At 54.2% G+C, this 15,080-nt stretch overlaps 1 protein-coding gene across 1 annotated transcript in view; it reads left to right on the forward strand.

Moving 5' to 3' along the window:
• Positions 1–15,080, forward strand: part of MLPH (melanophilin) — a 46,394-nt gene that overhangs the window by 15,136 nt on the left and 16,178 nt on the right. The window contains exons 3-7 of the mRNA XM_068965221.1: positions 7,595–7,816; positions 7,973–8,085; positions 10,811–10,914; positions 13,102–13,221; positions 14,154–14,358. Of these exons, the coding sequence (XP_068821322.1) occupies positions 7,595–7,816; positions 7,973–8,085; positions 10,811–10,914; positions 13,102–13,221; positions 14,154–14,358 (764 nt within the window). The remainder of the gene's footprint in view (positions 1–7,594; positions 7,817–7,972; positions 8,086–10,810; positions 10,915–13,101; positions 13,222–14,153; positions 14,359–15,080) is intronic.

Below are 15,080 nucleotides of genomic sequence, written 5' to 3' on the forward strand. Positions count from 1 at the left end.
CATGGGTGACTCATCTCGCTGGGTGAGGACTCGAATTTTCCTTCATAGAACACTGTTTTCAAGGGCACAGCCCACAAGTCAAATATTAGGCTGTGAACCGTCCCCAGAAAGGCAAACAGGTGGTGATGTGGATTTGTAATCTTTGCAAACAAGCCCAAATGCCTGAGATTATCCATGAAAGATCTCCTGGTGTGAGGCATGGCTTGCAAACCATGACTTGCTTTAAAAATAAATGAATAACAAGGAATTTGAAGTCGCCCTTTGCTGGGCCACTTAGCACCACTGACAGACAACTCCAGGGTTGAAAACACAGAAGCTGAGCCAGGAAGTCAGCTGCCAGCACAGCCTTGAGATTAACTTTGGTCTGAGATCACTTACGAGATTTCGGTGAGGCTCCCTCCCAGCTGTCTGTCATTCACACATCACTATATAGTTCCTCTTTATCCTTCTTTTTCATCATTTGCTCACTCTGTTCGGAAGAGTTCAAAGAACTTTGCTGTTGTTCAGTCACTAAGTTGTGACTGACTCTTTGCAAGCTCATGCACTGCAGCACTCCAGGCTCTGCTGTCCCCCACATGTCGTGGAGTTGCTCAAACTCATGTCCGTCGAGTCGGTGATGCCATCCAACCATCTCATTGTCGGCTGCCCCTTCTCCTCCTGCCATCAATCTTTCTCAGCATCAAGGTCCTTTCCAATGAGTCAACTCTTTGCACTGGGTGGCCAAAATGTTGGAGCTTCAGCTTCAGCATGAGTCCTTCAATGGATATTCAGGGTAGGTTTCCTTTGGGATTAACTGGTTTAATCTCCTTGCTGTCCAAGGGCCTCTCAAGAGTCTTCTCCAGCACCCCAGTTTGAAAGCATCAACTCTTCCAGGCTCAACCTTCTTTATGGTCCAACTCTCACGTGCATACATGACTGCTGGAAAAACCACTGAACTTCAGCAAGTTTCCATTTCCCTCATTATAATTCCTGACACTTATTCGTATAGTCAGGACCTTGGATCATGTACTTTCTTTTGATCCTTACTGCTTGAAGCTTGTTCTCTTTCAGCAATTCTCTCTGACACTTATGTTTCATTTGGTTGACATATTTTTAATACTATTGTCCCTCAGTTCTGTGTCCCATTGGTTCTTTCGCACTCATTCTTAAGGGTCATACTAGAGATTCGATTTTCTCAGGAAGGACGGGGGTAGGAAGTTCATACTTGAAATCTCTCGGTTGGGAGTAAGATCTCTGCTTACACACTTTCCCCTCTGAAACCTGGAAGAATGACAAACCCCAAAACGTGCCCATTTCCTAATCCCCCAATCTATGAGTATGTTGGGCTATGTGGCAAAGGGGAATAAAAATTGCAGGTGCAATAAAACCTGCTAGTCAGGGGCCTGGATGTGGGGGCCCAATCGGGTTAACCGGGTAGGTCAGTGTGATCGCAAGGAGCCTGATAAATAAAAGGAAGGGGGAGACAGGACAATGTATAAGTGTCATTTATTGTGAGAAGGACTCAACCTACCACTGCTGACTCTGAAGATGGAAGAAGAGCCGTGAGCCAGAGAATGCAGGTGCCTTCTAGAAGCTGGAAAAAACAAGGGACCAGACCTTCCCCCAGAGCCTCCAGGAAGGATCACACTGCTGCCAACACCTTGATTTTAGATGCCATCTAGAACTTTCATAGCTAGAGAGGAGAAGTCAATGCCTGGCTTCAAATTGCCAAAGGTCAGGCTGCCCCTCTTTTAGGGGCTAATGCAGCTGATGACTTTAAGCTGAAGCCAGTGCTCATTTACCATTGTGAAAATCCCAAGGCCCTGAAAAGCTGCCAGATCCACTGTGTCTATGCTCTATAAACGGAGCAGCAGAGCCTGGAAGGACAGCGCATCTGTTTACAGTATGGTTCACTGGCTATTTTAAGCTCACTGATGAGACCCACTGCTCAGAAAAAGATTCCTTTCAAAATATGACTACTCACTGACAATAGGAAACATCCCCCAAGAGCTCTTATGGAGATGAACAGTGATATCAATAGAGTTTTCATACTTTATAACACACATCCACCCTGCAGCCCATGGTTCAAGGAGGAATGTTGCTTTCAACTCTTATTCTTTACGAAATCTCTTTCAGGAGGCTATAGCTGCTGTAGATAGTGATTCCTCGGATAGATCTGGGGAAAACAGATGGAAAACCTTTTGGAAGAGACTTGTCATTCTAGATGCTTTGAAGAACACCTGTGATTCATGGGAAGAGGTCAAAGTATCAACATTAGCAGGTGTGGAAGAAGTTGATTCCAGCCCTCACAGGTGGCTTTAAGGAGTTCAAGACTTCAATGCAGGAAATCACTGCAGATGTGATGGAAGTATCAAGAAAACTGGAATGAGAGGTGGAGCCTGAGATGGGAGGAAATTGATGCAATCTCATGGTCCAGCTTAAACAGATGAGGAGTAGCTTCTTACGAATGAGCAAAGAAAGTGGTTTCTTGAGATAGGTCTATCCTGGTGAAGATGGTGTGAAGGTTGTTGAAATGATAAATTTTTTAAAAAGCATTTAGAATATTCATAAACTTGGTTGGCAAAGCAAAAACAGAATTTGAGAGAATTAACTCCAATTTTGAAAGAAGTTCTACTGTAGGTAAATTGCTGTCAAATAGCATTGCATGCTACAAAAAAATCTGTCCGTGAAAGGAAGAGTCAATTCACAGAGCAGGCTTCATTGTCTTATTTTAAGAAGCTGCCACCTCAGCCTTCAGCAACTACTTCCCTGATCAGTCAGCAAACATCAACACAGAGCTGTCCCTCCACCATCAGACAGAACATGACTCAGAAGATGGTTAACAATTTATAACGCTTAAGTGCTTTAAAGTATGTGCATCGTTTCTCCAGCCATAATGCTGTGGCATACCGACTAGACCTCAGTATAGTGTAGACGTAACTTTTATTTGCACTGGGAAACCAAGAAACTCCTGTGACTCACTTTATCTCAATACTCACTTTATTGTGGTGGTCTGGTCCAAGCCCACAGTAACTCCAAGGTGTGCCTGAATTACCCGCCAGATGTTTGCCCTTCTCTGTCCCGGCCATCATCTTCTCTCCTCACTCCTGTCTCTTCAGCCCTTTCCTCTGCATTCAGGAGAGTAAACGTGTGGCTTCAAAATAAGTGGTTCTCAAGCATTTTGCCCTGAAGGACCTGTTAGATTCTTAAATTTTTGAAAACTCCAAAGAGGTTTTGCTTACCTGGGTTATATCTGTCTATACTTACCCGTCAAAAATTGAAACTGGACATTTAAAAAGTAGTTGTTCATTTATTTAAAAGAACAGTAGCCCCCTTATAATGTAATAAAAATGTTATGAAAAATAAATTTTTCCAAAGCAAAAACATAAATGAGGACAATGGCATTGTTCTGTGTTTTTTGAAAACCCCTTCCATGTCTGGCATGATTGGAGATGACTGAATTCTGATATTTCCTTTGCACTCAGGGTGTTGTCATGTGTTGTTGAAGAAAATCAGACTTCATACAGATGTAGTAAGAAAAAGAAGGAGGAGCCTTTCCAAATGATTATGGATGTTGTGTTCTGACAATACATGAAAATCTTGTGACTGGTAGTTTCTTGAAGTTGTAATGTGGAATCTGAAACCATGTCGATGAACTTTCCCTTCCCGTTACATTAAAATCCGCTGGTCTATGTCGCACGTGGAATGGTTCTTCTATCCACATGTGCTTTGGTGACACCTGTGCAGGCCTCCCCAATGTCAGTACATTTCATTATACATAACCAAAGCAATCGCATTCATCATTATCACTGCTGCTCTCATTAGAAGCCTCTCTGTGACAGAAAACTCTGAAGCTCAGGGCAGCAGAGACATAAAAATTTTCCAAAAGTCTTCTCTGAGCTTGAAAGCCTGGATTTTGTCACCAGCAACTAATACCATCACTTGACATACTCCTTGATTAATTAGTTTATTTTGGGCTGTGCTGGGTCTTTGTTGCTGCCTGCAGGCTTTTTCCGGTTGCAGTGAGCAGCGGCTATTCTTCACTGCCGTGTGAGGGCTTCTCATTGCGATGGCTTCTCTTGTTGTGGAGCTCTAGGGCCAGTCCATCCTAAAGGAAATCATCCCTGAATATTCACTGGAAGGACTGGGGTTGAAGCTGAAGCTCCAACGATACTTTGGCCACCTGATGCAAAGACCCAACTCATTGGAAAAAACTCTGATGTTGGGACACATGGAGGGCATGAGGAGAAGGGGGTGACAGAGGATGAGAAGGTTGGATGGCATCACCGACTCACTGGACATGAGTTTGAGCGAGCTCTGGAAAATGGTGAAGGCCAGGGAAGCCTGACATGCTGCAGCCCGTGGGGTTGCAGAGTCAGACACGACTGAGCGACTGAACAACAGGGCAGGCAGGCTTCAGTAGCTGCAGCTCACAGCTCAGTAGTTGTCGCACGTGGGCTTAGTGGCCTGGTGGCATGTGGGATCTTCATGGACCCGGGAAGAACCCGTGTCCCCTGCATTGGCAGGCAAGGCGGATTCTTAACCACTGGACCAGCAAGGAGGTCCCACTTGACATGCTTTCAGTCAGAGACACTTCATAAGCCATGCTTTCCTTTCCTTTCTGAGAGCAGAGGTACAGTCTGTTCCTCCGGCTGGATCTGTTCTGAGAGCCCAGAGCTTTCACCCACCACTACTTTTGCACTGCCAGTGCAGGGGCCCAAGAGCAGAGAAGACAAACTTTAGTGTTATTATGAAAAGACTTTTGACACTGTGGCCCCTGTCAAGGGGTCTGGGGTACCCCTGGCGGCCCCTGGACCACACTTTGAGAACCACTGTTCTGAATCACTGGGCTTGACGTTCTGCCCGTTCCCCTCCTCGGCGCCAACTTCGGTCCCTTTCCGCCTTCACTTTAGCCCAATCTTCTCCACTCAGTGGATGTGGTCTGTGGTCTTTCCACCTCAGCCTGGCTTCTCCTTACCGCCTGCTCCTCCCCTTATGCCCACTCAGCACGGCACACAGCTGGCCTCAAGCCTTCCTCTCTTTCTGGGGGTACATCTCATCCAGGCATCTGTGTTCCTGAAGGTGACCGTGACCTGCAGCTTCACGCTGGGCTTTTGCCTACTGAAGCGCCTGTAGTGCAGGGACATCTGGTCAACCCCATGTTTGCTGTCGGCAGGCTGTGGGTGTCTCTGGCCCCTCAGATTCTCCAGGTTGGTGGATATGCTCTGTGGCTGGCCAGCATCTGGTGCTGGACAAACATGGGGTCCCCATCTTCCCACCCTCCTGTTCTCCAGCTGTGAAGAAGAGAAGTTGTGTTTTAAAGCATCTAAAGCAGAGTGTCTTTATCTGTTCCCCCCAAATTCAACACCTGAAATACATCCACCTCCTCTGGACTCTGTGAGCTCTTATTTAAGAGGACCTCACACCCTGTACTTTTGCATCCTGAGATCCCCCTGCCTCCCCATATCCTCATCTCTTTTCCCAGGGGGTCTGACTCTACCTGGATGGAGAATGAGGATGCTTATGGAGAGAAGCTGGATAGGGCCCTGCCCAGCCACGGGGTGGCCTCTAGGTTCTCTGGCTGAGGTAGAGACAGCAAGAGTGGAGCTGAAGACTAGGCCCTTCCCCGGCCAGGTGCTCCGCGGGGCCAGGTGGGAAGCCTGAGGCAGACGCTTTCTTTGCCTTGTCAAGGCAGTTTTATCTGGACTGGCAGTGAATAATCGTTTTAGGTTCCTGCTACCTCTAGGCTGTGCTTCTTGGCCTCGGGGCCAAGAGTCTTATTTTGCGTCTGCCTTCATGCAAACTTTAGTGCACAGCGGGGAGAGGGAAGTCAGCGCAGCACAGCCAAAGCCTAGCTTGATCAGGAGGTTCCCCGAGCTCCGTAGAATCACCGCCTTGTCTTAGACCCCCACCCTGCTCTGGGGCGTCCCCATCAGAAACCACAGTTTCTGCGGAGTTCTCTGGAGACAATGGCATCTAGTGTCTGGCTAATTTCTGTCGCTAAGAATGGATTAATTTGATCTCATCTAAAACTAAAAATATTACATTTGGCAGACATTCTCTGCAGCCAGAACAAGAGCAGTGTGTTCATTGTCGGGGGCACATTTTCCAGTCGGTTTCACTTGGCAAGTTCACCGGGAAGCTGCGATTGAACACTTGCTGGTGTGAAGAACTGGTTTTCCCGGGACTCTTCAGTCTTATTCTGGAGAACCAACTTGGGGAGTCAGCTCAACCTGCTCCAGGAGGAAATGCTGTCTGACTTTGCCCTTAGGACTCTCTGTGTAGCCTTTTTAGGGAGGTTATTCGGACAACTCAGACAGTAAAGAATCTGCCTACAATGCAGGAGACCTGGGTTCGATCTCTGGTTGGGAAGATCCCTGGAGAAGGGAATAGCAACCTACTCCAGTATCCTCACCCGGAGAATCCCAGGGACAGAGGAGCCTGGCGGGCTACAGTCCATGGGTCACAAAGAGTCGGACATGACCGAGGAGCTGAGCACATCCGGGCAGCAGTGGGACCACTGTGATTCTGAACACTTATGGCTGCCGTCACCTGGTCTGGGTTGAGCTGCTCAACGCTCACAGTCAGGTCCCGACCTGACCTCCACTTACCTAGTATTGTCCCCAGCTCAGCACCATTCACTCAGGCCAGGGAGGCAGAGCGGGTGTGGCCGGCCGGGCCCTGGAGAAGGCAGCACCACCCCGACATCTGGATGAGGCTTCTCGCCCTGTCCTCTCTGACTCCTGCTGCTGTTCCGACCAGACCAGGACCTCCTGGATTTTCTGTCTTCTCTAACCTCCTCTTCTGTTTATTTATTTGGCTGTGCTGGGTCTTAGTTGCAGCACGAGGGGTCTTCGTTTGCAGCACTCGGAATCTTTAGTTAGAGCATGTAAACTCTTACTTGCAGCCTATGGGATCTAATTTTTCTTAAACAATGAAACTGGGCAACAGATTTACTCTAGATAACCGTGGGCCTGACAAGGGTGCACCCCTCCAGGATTCCCCCGGCCCCATCTCTGCTAGTTTCTTGGAGCCGCCAACCCCACCTGGTCTGAGGGAGCTTGGACCCTGGGTCCTAGTGGCCATGGGTCCATGCTTGTCCAGCTGCACAGGGTGCCTGGGCAGAGCCTGCAGGCTGTGGGCTTTGCATCAGAAAATCTCTGGGCTCAGGGTAAGAGCTGGGGAATGAACCTGGGCTCCAGGACCTCTGTCCATCCTCCTCCTGTTACACTGAGTCACGTGAGATTGTGTGGGCCGTGGTGGGTGGCCCCCTCCCATGAGGCTAAATCTGTACGATTTTCCCCCTTTGGCAATGAAAGAAAGTCATGGGCATACTGCCTGGGAAAACGTAATCTCATAGAGAGTCACAGAAGTGAGTCACAGGGTTTCAATTCCAGCCTACCTGGATGGCACGTGTTTGAAACCAGCCTGCTGGTCTTCCCTGGAGTGGGATGGGGTGGTGCTGTGGACATAAAGCCTGCCTATGGCACCATTACCTGAGTTTGGGGTCGCTATTGTCTGAAACTCTGAATTTGATAGCTCTGTGTTATGTGTGTACACATTTAAAGCTTGTTGCAAAAACAAGGGGTCCATTATTTTCTTGTTTCCAATAAAGGGGGTTGAAGGGCAAGATTAAGAAGGAAAACTCCAAGAGGGAGCTGCTTTCAGACACTGCCCACCTGAATAACACCCACTGCGCCCACTGCCTGCAGCCCTACCGGCTCCTTGAGACCCCCAAGAGGCAATGCCTGGAGTGCCACCTCTTCACTTGCAGAGGCTGCGGCCACCCCCACCCAGAGGAGCAAGGCTGGCTCTGTGACCCCTGCCACCTGGCCAGGTGAGTGGGATCTCGAGGTCGGAGGGTCCTGCAGATGGGGGGCTTGGCCTGTCCCTTCCAGGGACTCGTGTGTGTGTGTGTGTGTGTGTGTGTGTGCCCGCGTGCGTGCACCCCCAGGGCAAGGCGTGAGCCCGAGCTCCGTGTCCCCGCCTGCAGGGTCGTGAAGATGGGCTCACTGGAGTGGTACTACGGGCACGTGAGAGCCCGCTTCAAGCGCTTCGGGAGTGCCCAGGTGGTCCGGTCCCTCTGTGGGCGGCTGCAGAGAGCAGGTAAGGAGTGGGCATCCTCCCTAGGTGTCCGATTTGGCACCTAGACTCTGTATTTTCAGTAAACATTTCCCGTTGAGTCTGATGATAATCAAGACTTGAAGAGATGGATTGTAATTCAATCAGTGGCTTTCATGTTTTAGATCCAAGTATTTATTCCATGAAGAACATGAAATCCAGACTGTGCTCTTACACTCAGCGTGTGTTCACCTGTGTGGTCCACCTTGAGGCCATTTGGGTAGACGAATATTTCAGGGAAGGCTCTGAGGTTGCCTGAACTTGGGAGTTCCTCCTGGACTTGAATGGGGAGAACTGAGCGTTGTTTTCAGGAAGCACTAGCCTGTCAGCCTGTCCCCTGAGCCCCAGCGCTGCCGTTACACCTGGCCAGGCATCCAGGCTACAGGAGCTATTAGGCCACTGTCTGGGGGCTCAGCATCTTGACTGTCTCTACCTGGGGGACCAAGGCCTCGGGTCTGGAGCCCCTGCAGGTCCAGAGAACGTGCCATGCTCCTGAGATTGAGGGTGTCCTCACTGTGCCCCAGCCTGGCCATCTGCCCTGGGCCTTCTGGGGAGGGGCCGCCTTGTGTCTTGTGCCCCCTCCAGCCCCAGGTTAATGGGAGGATGCAGAAGCTGGGCATGGCCACCCCCAGGGCATTTGACGCAACTGGGCCTGGCCCAGGTCTCAGAGGGGTCTCGGCACCCCGTGCGGGTTTTGTTGTGTTCATTCAGATTCCTTTGGCTTCCCAGGTCTTAGTTGTGGCACTTGGGGTCTTAGGTCTTTGCAGCACCCAGGATCTTCAGTTGCACCATCTGAACCCTTAGTTGCAGCATGAGGGATCTAGTTCCCTGGCCAGGGGTCGAACCCAGGCCCCTTCATTGGGAGCCTGGAGTCTTAGCCAACTGGACCGCCAGGGCAGTCCCTTAGGACACTGTTGAATTTAGCACAGACCACCCAGAGGCACCCTCACCTGTAATGGCTCTTAGCACCTGGAGGAACAGACCGCCGTCAGGCTGAGGGACCTTCCCTGGGTGGGGGCTGTGGAGGCATGTAATAAATCATCGAAACCAAGACATTTTTCAGAGTAAAGAGGTCCTCCTGAGAACCACGCTGAGACAGCCAGCGTCACTAGCGGTGCCCCGGGGACACGGGGAGGCACCGTCACCCTATTCTTGGGGGGGGGGGGGCGGTTCCCCACCTCCTCCCTGGGCTGCTTCTCCGTGACCCATATCTCTATCTCGGCCGGAGCTTATCAGTAAATCCCCGTGCTGGCTCGGCCAGCCAGCAGCCAGCCAGCCGAGGGGTCTTCCTGCAGCAGGAGTGTGGTCCGGCCCCCTGTGCAGGGCTCAGGCGTGGGAGCCACAGGCAAGGTGGGAAACGCCATCCTGCGGAGCATCTGAGAATCTCAAGTCCCGGCTCGCGGTGGGAAACCACAGCCACATCACAACCCTGAGGACCTGGGCCTTGCCCCGGTGTGGCGGGCGCTTATTTCTAGAGACCCGAGTGGGCTCAGGAATCCGCCTTAGGTAAAAAGCCAGGAGGATTCTGACGGCCCAGCCAGGGCCCGGAGCTGCGGGAGCCGGTACCACCCGCAACCTCTCGTTTCCGAACTGTCACCGCTGAGGGCCAGGAGGTGGCGCTGCGAGGCAACCAAAGACCCGGTTCCGGCCGCTGCCGGTCGGGGGCTGCGGGCCCAGGCGGGGTGATGGGGTCGGGGGAGCTGCCTTCTCCCTGCTGGCCCGTATCAGTGCAGCAGACAGGAAAGGGCGCGGGAAGCGAGCGCGAAATGAGGACGTCGTGCCTTTAAAAAAAGTATTCAAACTTACAGAGAAGAAAGGATTAAAGTGAATGTTTTGAAACCTGGCCCAGGCAGGGTAAGCAGGTCGGGGGGCCGCCGGGGTCTTCCCTGCGTGGGAGGCTTCAGAGGGTTGGGCGCGTTCCCCACGCCCCCCTCTTCCGCCCCAGAAACAGGACGGGAAGGCAGTGGGGGTGGGGGGCAGGAAAGGAAGCCCGGCTCGGGCAGGTGGCTCCCGGAGAATGCCTGTCTGCTCAGCGCCTTTTCCTCCATCGTCGGTTTACCTGATGGAGTGCGGAGCGCGCCCGACGTCCACAGTAAGTCCTTCCTGCTCACAAAGGTGCCAGGGTGCCCTCGGCCCCTGAGCAGGGGGGATGATCCCCAAGGCTGCCAGACTGAACCCCAGAATTCACGGCGTCATCCTGGTAGTGTCAAGAGAAGAACCCAGGCCAGGCCAGGGCGAACAGGAGAAAAGAGGAAAAAATGAGGCTGCAGTGGGGGTAACGGGGGAGAGGGGGCAGGCCTGGGGGGGTCAGAAGGAGAGAGGCGGGGAGGGGTGCTAGCGGCTGGGCCTCGCCCCCCAAGCCCGGCCGCTGCTGAGAAGGAGGTGAATGGACTGCAGGTGAAGAGGCTTATTGGGCTGAGCCTGACTGCTCCAGGGCTCCTTCGCCCACCACACCGCAGTGCCTTCAGATCCCTAGGAAGTGGTCAGTGAAGGCGACTGTTGGTGAAAGTGAGGCGGGGTGGTGGTTTCCTGCTGTGATTCAGACCAGCCCTAAGCGATGCTCTGATAGGGCTCTGGAGGCCAGCAAAGGGCCTGGTCAGGGAGCTTCACAGCAGGTGGAGGTGGGGGGATGGACGGATGGGTGGGTGGGTGGATGGATGGTTTGTCCCCGTCGCTCTCCCTGGTGGAGTCACGCAGGCATCCACTGCAGGTGGGCCTGAGCAGATGCCCGGAGACCCAAGTGGAGAGGAAGAGCAGGCTGAAGAGGATGGAGAAGGGGGCACAGCGGCCCAGCCCCAGCCCCTCGGCAGCCAAGTAGGTCTTTCCCCGGCCCCACCCCTTTCCCTCTGAAGCTGGAGCCTCTGTTCTGATTTCCGGAGAAACCTCAGGTTCTGCGTACCTCCACTAGCTAACCTGGCAGGAGCCCGGAGACCCGCCCGCCTCCGCCGTGTCCCACGGTCTCTGAGATGGCTGGGTACCAAATCCAGGTGTCCTCTCAGCTCTCAGCATCGGTATCCCGGTGGGAACCCAGAGCACGCAGCGGAGGGCAGGGCCTGCCTGGACCTCCAGCCTGGCCCATCCGGACAGGAGCCCTGACGCTCACGGGTCCTGAGGGCACCGGTGTCCCCCAGTCAGCCTTTGTACCTTTCAGGGAAGCAGCCCCCTCCCGCTCTCCTCTGTGAACTTCCTTGCTTTTGTTTCTAGCCAACCATGAGTCTTGGTTTTATTGGTTTATGCCTGTTCTCACCTATCTTTTTAAGACTGTGTTCTATATTTTATTTATCAGCTATTTTTGGCCTGGCTGGGGCTTTGTGGCTGCATGTTGACTTTCTCTCTAGTTGCAGCGAGCGGGGCTTTCTCTCTAGTTGCAGGGCTTTCTGTCTAGTTGCAGCGAACGGGGCTTTCCCTCTAGTTGCAGCGAGCGGGGCTTTCCCTCTAGTTGCAGTGACCGGGGCTTTCTCTCTAGTTGCAGGGCTTTCTCTAGTTGCAGTGAGCGGGGCTTTCTCTCTAGCTGCAGGGCTTTCTCTCTAGTTGCAGTGAGCGGGGCTTTCTCTCTAGCTGCAGGGCTTTCTCTCTAGCTGCAGGGAGCTGGGCTTTCTCTCTAGTTGCAGTGCTTTCTCTCTAGCTGCAGTGCTTTCTCTCTAGCTGCAGCGAGCGGGGCTTCCTCTCTAGTTGCAGCGAGCAGGGCTTCCTCTCTAGTTGCAGCGAGCGGGGCTTTCTCTCTAGTTGCAGCGAGCAGGGCTTCCTCTCTAGCTGCAGTGCTCATCTTTCTCACTGGAAGGGCCTCTGCCGTTGCAAGGACTTCCCTGGGGGCTCAGAGGGTAGAGCTACTGTCTACAATGCGGAAAACCTGGGTTCGATCCCTGGGTTGGGAAGATGCCCTGGAGAAGGAAATGGCAACCCACTCCAGTCTTCTTGCCTGAAAAATCCCACAGACAGAGGAGCATGGTGGGCTACAGTCCACGCAGGTACAAAGAGTCAGACACGACTGAGCGACTTCACTCACTGCTGTTGCAAAGCGCATGCTCAGGGTACGTGGGCTTCAGGACCTTCAGCGCGTGGGCTCAGTAGCTGTGGCTCCCGGGCTCGAGCACGCAGGCTCAGTGATTCTGGTGCTTCGGCTTAGTTGCTCCTTGGCATGTGGGATCTTCCCACCAGGGATCAAACCTGTGTCTCCTGCATTGACAGGTGGATTCTGCCACTAAGCCACCAGGGAAGCCCTGTTTTCCCTTAGTTTTTAACCTATTTTTGGTGATAAAGGCAGGAAAGAGAGCCTCTGGGGGTCTGGGCGGGACGACAGAAGAGGATGGGGGAGGGGCAGGGCAGGGTGGGCAGTGCTGGATGGAGACCCTTGGAGAGTCAGGGGGTCTCTGAGAGCCACACTGGCAGTTCTGCCAGCTGCTCCCTGGGGAGCACATGCATCTTCTTACGAAAATAACACTGTACTTGTGCCGTTTATTTACTGGGCTCCCGAAACGCTCTCTAGTGTCTGAAATATTCCCTGCAAATACATTCGAAGGGTGGATACCATTATGAAGGAAGGATTTGGAACTCAGCTCTGCTCTAGAATCTAGAGGTGAAGGAGCTCTTGGGGGCCCCCTTCCCTACCTCCTCCCCGTGCTGGGCGCCCCTCCTTCACCAAGGGGGGAGAGGTGGGAGGGCCCCCTTAGCCTGAGAAACCCCGCCTGCCCCCTGAGGCTGCGGCCCGGGCCTGCGACCTCAGCACCTCTGAGCAGCCAGGTGCCCGTCGGAGGCCCAGCGGGTATTTGGCCCTGCTCTTCTAAGAGGGGCTGGGGGTGCAGATCCTGTGATGGGGGTGGGCTCTGGGCAGCCCTCAGAGCCTCCTCGGGGTCTGCTTGAGTTCATGTCTAGCACAGAAGGCAGATGGGCCTGTGGAAGCACCCTCTCCCCCAACCCCCTGCTGCCTGGAGTCGGGAAGTCTGGCCCCCCCCAATCAGGCTGACCCTCCCTCCTCTCCCCCTGGAATCCCTTCCTGCTCAGAAAAAGCGCCTCCTCCCCATCCACGGCTGGGACTTTGAGGCCGACTCCGACGACTCCGATCCGTCTTGTGGTCACCCACCAAGCCTGTCCTCGGTCTCAGGGGCCACGGACGGCCTGCAGGTCAGTGGACTCTCTTTTCACCCCTGAGTTAACCTGGGGGACAGGTTTTCGGGCCCCAGGAAAGGACAGCATTCTGGGCGACAGTCTGATGGCCCTGCGGGCATAGCAGCGGAGGGGGGAGGCAACTGGAGTCGGGGTACAGAAGCCTCACACCCTCCTGTCCTGGAGAGCCTGGGTGTGCTGCTTTGAGAAGAGGGGTGCAGGGCCGATGAGTCGGGGGCCTGGGTTGTCTAATGAAGGCAGACTCCCCGTGACGCAGGAGCGCAGAGTAGAGGAGCCAGGCGGTCCCCGAGTCCCACACCCCTGGTCTGGTCCGCAGGGCTCCTGCACCTTATTGCCCAAGCTAGGACGGTCTTGTGGTGGAAGGGGCTGTTGGTAATCGCACCAGGACACAGGGCCCCCACAGGGCTGCCGGGGAGAGCCTGGCTGTGTGGTCCCTCGGCTCCTTGGCTCTGTGCCCTTGGTCTGGGCGACCTGTGTGAGGCTCCTCGCCTCCCACCTCACGTGGAAAAGGCGTGATCTCTGCCTCACGGGATCCCTTCCATGAGGTACTGGAGACAGGCTGGCGCACCCCAGCCCCAGAGTGACGGCGCCCCAGCTGGAACCCTGACGTCTCAGCGCCCTGGCGCGGGTGGTGCCAGCCCAGGACGGGGTCCGCCCAGGGCGATCTACAGACCCCTGGGTGCAGGGCCCAACAGGGCAGAGAGCTGGGAGCTGGCACCCATCAGGCCTTTGGTCCACAGTCCTGCTCTGGTGGCAAGTCCAGAGCCCTTTGAAATGAAAGGGAGTTGAATTGCTGGGGTGGAGAGGAGGGGTGACTTTTGTTTGGTCAAATGATACCTGAAAACTCTCAGTCCTTGGACTGGAAAGACCCACATTCCACGGAGCTGCCTGTTCCTAGTGAAACCTGCCGACCGTTCCCATGTGCTCAGGCCCTCACAGATGACCCCTGCGCAGAGGAGACCACCCCTCAGGAGGCTGGGATCCTGGACCAGGTTGATGCCAGGGCCTCCGGGTGCCACCCCCGTCCAGAAGAGCAGAGGGTCGGCCTCTCGCCTGCTGGACTAGACGAGCTCTCGGAGCTCTGCCTGCCGGGAGAGTCCTGCACTGCAGGCCCAGGGGTCGCTGCCACTCCCGGTAAGTGCACTTGACCGTGGTCTTCCACACAGGCTCGGTGTAGAGGAGGGGGTCACTGGAACCTGCCCCCCCTCCCCATCCCGATCCGTGCCGGGACACTGGCCGATTGCCAGGAGCCCCTTCCTTCCTGGGATTGTCCAGCATGCGCAGTCCTGGCAGACGCCATTGTCACCGGAGCTCCCCGGGGTGGGATGCCTCCCCGTAACCCTCAGAGGTACCAGCTCAACCCCCTGGCTGGCCACACAGCTCACTGCCGCCTGTGACAGGGGATGTCGAGTGGGAGTGGGATAGAGACACACAGGTGTCCCTGAAATGACTAGGGTCACTGGCCACCTGGACCAACCTTCCTGACCGCAAGACCAGGCAGTTCCAAACCTGGGACCGAAATAGGGTGCAGGTCCGTCCGGGCTGCCTGCTTGCCAGCTGTGACTCGGGAGGTCTGCAAGTGCTGAGGCCCTGGGTTCACTCAGTTTGATTTTGTTGTCAGTGGCTTTGAGATGAAATCTCGAATCGCTGTCTGTCTCTGTGCCCTGTGGGAGCGGGCACCGGGGTCCAGGGGGTCAGGTGTCTGAGTGAAGTAGAAGCCGATGAGACCACAGACAGCACAGGCTGCCCGCCACAGTGTGCTCCCGCCTGACCTGACTGCAGTGGGGGCCAGCTCCGGGGAAATGCAGTTAGACAGTGTCTGCCAGGAAATGGGTCTTCTTTCCATTTTCCCTTTT

Source organism: Capricornis sumatraensis, chromosome 2 (genome assembly GCF_032405125.1).
Source record: "Capricornis sumatraensis isolate serow.1 chromosome 2, serow.2, whole genome shotgun sequence".
NCBI lineage: Eukaryota > Metazoa > Chordata > Mammalia > Artiodactyla > Bovidae > Capricornis > Capricornis sumatraensis.